At 46.5% G+C, this 6135-nt stretch overlaps 1 protein-coding gene across 2 annotated transcripts in view; it reads right to left on the bottom strand.

The window, feature by feature from the left end:
- LOC119399977 (voltage-dependent T-type calcium channel subunit alpha-1G) overlaps nt 1–6135 on the bottom strand; it is a 78308-nt gene that overhangs the window by 9294 nt on the left and 62879 nt on the right. For both annotated transcript variants that reach the window (XM_037666879.2, XM_037666880.2), the window contains exons 29-33: nt 5761–5891; nt 4316–4465; nt 4091–4212; nt 2442–2690; nt 553–655 (exon numbers count right to left, since the gene is read on the bottom strand). In XM_037666879.2, coding sequence (XP_037522807.2) covers nt 553–655; nt 2442–2690; nt 4091–4212; nt 4316–4465; nt 5761–5891 — 755 coding nt within the window. The remainder of the gene's footprint in view (nt 1–552; nt 656–2441; nt 2691–4090; nt 4213–4315; nt 4466–5760; nt 5892–6135) is intronic.

Below are 6135 nucleotides of genomic sequence, written 5' to 3'. Positions count from 1 at the left end.
CTGAAAATGTAATAACATTCACGCCGTCATCTGTCCTTAGTTGGTCGCCAATTATCAAAACAATGAAAGTGAATTGCGCACGACTGCTTGCAGGTGCTCCGAATTTGGCTTGTGAAGAAAGGTTTAAGTAAAAAATTTACTCGATCGTCGGATTCTTTGAACTTACACGAGCGAATGTAATATATGAGAATTTAAACTTTTAGCGAAACCTCGATATAACGAAGTTTAGTATAACAATATTCTTGACGCAACTAAGTGTTTCAATTGATGTCCATAGAATACCACGTACTTTCGTAATGTTAGGGCGAGCCGCCACCCTGTGGTACCACGCTGCAGCTTTGCTTGCTACCACTTGACACTACCGCAATAAATCAGTTGCCGGTGCCTTCATTCCTTAATTTGTCGTGAGCTAGTGCTGTTATATGTTTAGTCATAACTAATCACAGCATCCAGTACAGGACAAACATTAGAGCTTTCCAAAGGCGCTATTAAAAATAGTTGGGATGAAACTAGTGGCAAATTTAACATTTATTCCATGAGAGTCCGACTTACCAGCGTCATCGCACTGGAAATAAAACGTGAAATTGGCTGGCAATGATGACATCTTCACAATGGGCCTGTGGAACTCTAACTTGGCTTCCATTGCCAGCTTGTTCTGAAAAAAAAAACAACAAACAAACAAAAAACAGAATTTCGTTAGCATGCTTTCACACGTGACACTCCCAAAGTTATCCAAACTAGGACCAAACTTTATCCAAAGATAAAGGCCAGGATAGGAAATAACATGCATTGTGGTGTAACAAGACGTGAAGCAATGTGAAATAAGAGGACAAGAAAGCATGGTATGTGAAACAACATTGAGTAAGACCAGGACAAGAAAGTGTGACGTTGCTGTGTGATTGGATGTGAAGTAAAGACTGCATGGGACAGGAAAAAGGGTGTCACTACTGCCTACTACCTAATAGGATGCGAAGCCAGATAAGTAAGGCCAGGCTAGCAAAGTGCATCTCTTCCAGCGTAACAGGGCGTGAAACAAAGTGAAATGAGATCAGGACAGGGAAAAGCAGTGGATTTCTCTCTAGGCTAACTTCACTCCAACTTGCCCAGCGACTAGTAAAGTCACTTACAACCTAAGAATAGATACAAGCTCCGCCTGCAAAACCACGGCGCGCTTGTCACTCACGTATGTAAGAGTGTCGTTGTCGCGCAAGCTGCTTTTCATTCGAACCGTACTTCTTCTGTGCTAATGTAAATGCCACGCTTATTAAAAACTAAAGGTTTGTCGGTGGTGCCACCAAATTTGTGGCTTGCGCGTTCTTTGCTCTAAGCGTTTCCTGTAGCTCCAGGAAGCATGATGCAATCACCAAGATTCATGTATTCTCGATAATTAATTTCTTTTGATGTGGACATCTTTCGGTTTCGGTTTCTGGGCACCGAGGTTGGGCAGTGACGTAGAAGTGTAGGGGGCTTGGTCACATGACCACACAAGGCTGTGACGCACTTAGCCAGGAAGCGATCGAAAGTCGGCGAGTGATGTAGCAACCGATGCTTTGCCGGTTCTGTAGTGAACTAGAATATATTCTAGTTCACAACAGCCGTACGTACATTGCGGAAGTGGCGGAGGTCCGGAGGTCACTCGCGTCACTACAGCAGATCTGGTGTGACGTCACTACAACTTTCGTTGCCCATCCTACAGAGCTACGTCAGTGTTGGCGCGCTAGCGATGGGTCTCGATCGGGAGAATGGGCATTTAGGTACACTTTGGAAGTGAATTAAAATATATTCTAAACGTTTGCTGTGTCCGACCCTTTGCGTGGAGTGTCCTTGCATACAAAGGAAACCGACAACAGGCTTGATGGCACCACCCCTGGATGGAACGTCCATGCGAATTCTCTCTGGGTGGGACTTTGATGTCAGTGGATGTCGCTTTATTTTTTTAGGTTGTAAAAGTCTGTAGTCGGTTACAACCTAAGAAATAATGGAAGTTCTGCCCACAGAACCCGCCGCACGCCTGCTCTGTGAAAGACAATCGTGTTAGCCAGTTTCCGCTCCGAACTTTACGTGCTTTTTCTCGGCTAATGTAAATGCTACGCATATTAAGAGTTTAAGGCTCGACGTTGCCACCTAAAGTCCTAAAACATTACGTTTGTCTGAGAAACGATGTCAGAATCCCCGATGAAATTTCACTAGGGCGTTCAAGTGTCCGACATAAACCCAACGACACAGACGTGTCTCTGTATGGGAAAGTCAACTATCTGAAACACTCGAGAAGTGCTTGACGTCACGAAAATGAGTAAGCGCTATTGGATGGAGCATTCATTCAAGTTCTCTCTGTGGGAGGGACAGCGATGGCTGTGGGCGGAGATGACGTTTTTTTTCTTAGGTTGTATCCGACCATATACGTGTGATATTCAGTAACTGGAATGACTATAGTCACTTGCCTTGGCCTCAAGGAGTTGCCTCTCCTCCTGTTCCATCTCCTCCTGGAGTTCAGCTTCCATGTCCAGCTCGTCGTCGGCCTGCTTGTGCGACTCTTCCAGGTGCTTCATGAGCACCGCCACCACTACGTTGACCAGCACAAACTGTGCCATCAACACAAACACCACAAAGTACAGTGGCGCAATCACCGCCGACACGCAGCAGTTGCGGACGCAGTCACTCCTCGAGTCACACTCATCGCGTAACGTATCCTGCACATTAGGAGAAAGAGAGATTCGCGGGTTATAGTTCGTGCCACTGCTTGGGCTTTGAAAGGGACACACTGTTATGATTGAGTCTCCTAAGTCGCCGACCAATCGTTGAAATAAAAAAAAAAAAACGAAATGCAGCTCAACTACTGTGAGACCTGAGGAAGTGCGTAGCACGGGAACCCAGCGATTCCCTTTCGTAGAGTTCTCACTGCTCAGTTTACCAAACCGTCGATGACGTCAGTGTTTGAGGCAAGCATGCAGGGTTTCCCCGGCACGAGTAGAATATTTTTAGGGAGATTCGCAAACTCGGTGTGCGACATGCGGGCTACTTTTTGATGCGCTTTATCGACTTCCTGCTTGTTACGGCGGTTGAGATACGTGTCATCTGCAGCGAGTTCCGTCAGATTGTTTCCCCTCCAGATGAAGCAACTAAGGCGCCGGCGAAGCGCCGGTGGGAGGAGCATTCGCGTGCTTGGCGAGGCGCGGGTGTCAGCCGCATGTTTTCGAAGCGTTTTTAGCAAATTTAAGTTAATTATTGCGATTACGTCTTATTTATCTCTGTTAATTATATTTAGACCTTGTTCATTTATTCTAATCCGCTTTTAAGCATTGCTAGCCTCGTTTTAGGCCTGTATTGACTGCTTTATTTTGAGCGTGATCACGCCACATGAGATATACGGATGGACGACAAGCCGGGCCCGTAAAGTGCTACGCGCTTGAAAACCCGTAGAACAAAAGCTTTCGGCGTCGCCTCGTCACCGCCAATGCCGTTTTCACATGTGTCACGATACTCGGCGGAAGCCTTTCCTAGCAATCGCTGTGCCCCTTTGTCTCGTGACGTAGAGATCGTGCTAACGCTGTTATGGGCAGCTGCCCTTTGGACTCGCTCTGGGACGGACGCGTGTCGCTCGCTCGGGGGGAAGAACAGCGGGAATCGAAGGAGCATCTACGCGCACTGAAGCTTGAATGGGCGTGAAAACGACGTGAAACCGCTGCCGCAGAATGTGCAGCCGCAGCCGCTGGCCTCGCTGGCTCTGATTTTTTTCTCATGGGCTTGCTTGCCTTGTTGGGGCTGCAAATTTTTAGCGTTTAGCGTCGAAGCTTTACAGACAGAGATAAGAGAGGACACATACTTCTTTTCTAGCTCCTTCTAAAGTTTCTGAGCTAAATATTAGTCAAGGTGAGAGTCGACAGATGGAAATACAAAGTGCGGATATGTCGAACGAGCAGGAGAGAGTGCCTCAGACAGGCTGGTCGACGTTTTGATAGGAGGACCTATCTTTGTCGAAGGCGCCTTGTCGCTCGTTCGACATATCCGCACTGAGCTAAACATTAGGAAGTTTCGTTATACTTATGTGAGGTGTTGAAGGGCGACCACACACACACGCACGGACACACACCTTCATGATGCCGTTCCAGTTGTCTCCTGTAGCGACTCTGAACAAGGTGAGGAAGGCCATTCCAAAGTTGTGGAAATGGGCATGCTCTCCGAGGCCCTGGCATGGGTGGCTTTCGTCGCACTCTGAAAAGGTTAGGTCAAGCGCAGATGGGGTCAGATACAAATGGACTCTATGGCAGCATCTTAAGTGTTTTCGATTAGAGTAAAAAAAACTGCGTGTACTGACCGAGCCTGCCAAAGAGCTCGACGCCAAGTGCAGCGAAGATGAAGAATAGGAGGAAGAAGAGAAGGCCGAGGTTTCCGACCTGCGGAAGCGCTTGCATCACGGTATCCAGCAAAGCACGGATTCCCTTGGCCATCTTCAGTAGTTTCAGCACTGCGTGAGACAAGGGGCAGTGGGTTTTGTGAAAGGGCCTCCGCAGAGCTTCGAGAAATCTTGTCTCTGCCATTTGTTACTTGTCTGATCTCCTCTGTCTACACTTTCACATATACCATTCTGCTTCAGTCTGAAACCTTTTCAGTAAATCAATGAGTGATGGGACATGTCTTGACCACCCTGTAACATGGCATAGCTTGGTGAGGGCCTCTCGGGCTCTGACAAACCTTGTCGCTGCCATCTTTTATACGTCTGGTTACTACTAGTCTACACTTGAATTAACGTGCTCCAGCGTCTAATTTCCTTTTCGAGAAATTAATTAGTGGTAGGGCATGCTTTCTTGACTGTGTTGTGACATAGCAGTGGTTGGTGAGGGCCTCTGGAGCTCTGACAAATCTTGTCTCTGCCATTCGTTACTTGTCTGGTCTACCACTACTACTATACACTTAAACATATCCTACTCTGCTTTATCGACTTACTTCCTTTTCAGTAAATTAATGAGTCGTGGTACATGTGGTCCTGGCCACATCGTAGCGTAATATCGAAGAAAAAAATAATGACGCACCAATTACGGAGACTTAATTGGTGAGGCCAACAGTGGGGAGAACAAGCCCACTTCTCAGGTTAACATTGTTTTCCAATGCTTTCATTTTTTGCCCGCTGTTGATCACGATCACGATATGGAGAGAAGACACGGCAGCAACGTAGCTGCCGCTGCTATTCGGTTTTTGCTAATCTGCTACGTTTTCTATGTCACAAGTCCCGACTCTGGGAAGTTTGCGATATCCTTAAACCTAACTTGTATAGTTATAATTATGTTAGAAGTTAATTTGACTTACGCCGATTGCAGGGGAGTTCGAGGTTAGACTAATTTGCTAGCCTGGCGTAATTCAGTGTACCGCGCGGAGAATATGGGACAAACTTGCAGATGATGGGAGACGACTTGCCAGCACTGTTTTTTCATCTCCTAGTTCTGGCTGTTTTGCCTTGTGCTTTCTACACCATACAGTGAATTACGCGAGGGTGAGTTTTCTCAACACGGAAGTTACTGCATCTCGAGCTTGCGTTGAACTTGAATATGGTTCAAGTTTAAAAGGAAATATGGTAGTGCATGTTACTTATGTAATAGCTGCTTACATAGCCTCGTATAAATACACTTGAGCAGGCTGATAAGAACGTAACTGTAAACGAAGCGCAATAAAGTTTTGATGATGATGATGCAGTTTGGCTGTTTTAGTGAAGGTTAGACAGCGCTACTTCACCCGAAAACTGCGAGCAGTACAAAGTGAACTTGCCTCGGGCAATGCGCAGCACACGCATGACACGTATTATGGTCGGGTTGATGGGAATCAGGTCTGACTTCATCTCCTCCAGGACAATCCCCATGATGGACAGGATGACGATCAAGATGTCCAGTTGGTTCCATCTGGGCCACAAGGACAACGTATATGCGCGTTGATGATTGGCTGAGTTTGTATAACAAGCCATAGCGACGACATTCAGTTTGTTAATTTACTGATTACTGAGGTAGTAAAGTATTACCTAACCTGTCAGGTCCCAAAGTCCAAGAACTGCCGGGGACCTCCTCATTCAGTGTTAAGTGGCGATAAAATTGCAGGCGCGACAACTGGCAAGAAAGCTATGTTTAGAATGCTGAACATTTAAAAAGA

This window comes from Rhipicephalus sanguineus, chromosome 7 (assembly GCF_013339695.2).
Source record: "Rhipicephalus sanguineus isolate Rsan-2018 chromosome 7, BIME_Rsan_1.4, whole genome shotgun sequence".
NCBI lineage: Eukaryota > Metazoa > Arthropoda > Arachnida > Ixodida > Ixodidae > Rhipicephalus > Rhipicephalus sanguineus.
Note: the sequence above shows the minus strand (reverse complement) of the source record. Positions and strands in the feature narration are given on the sequence as shown.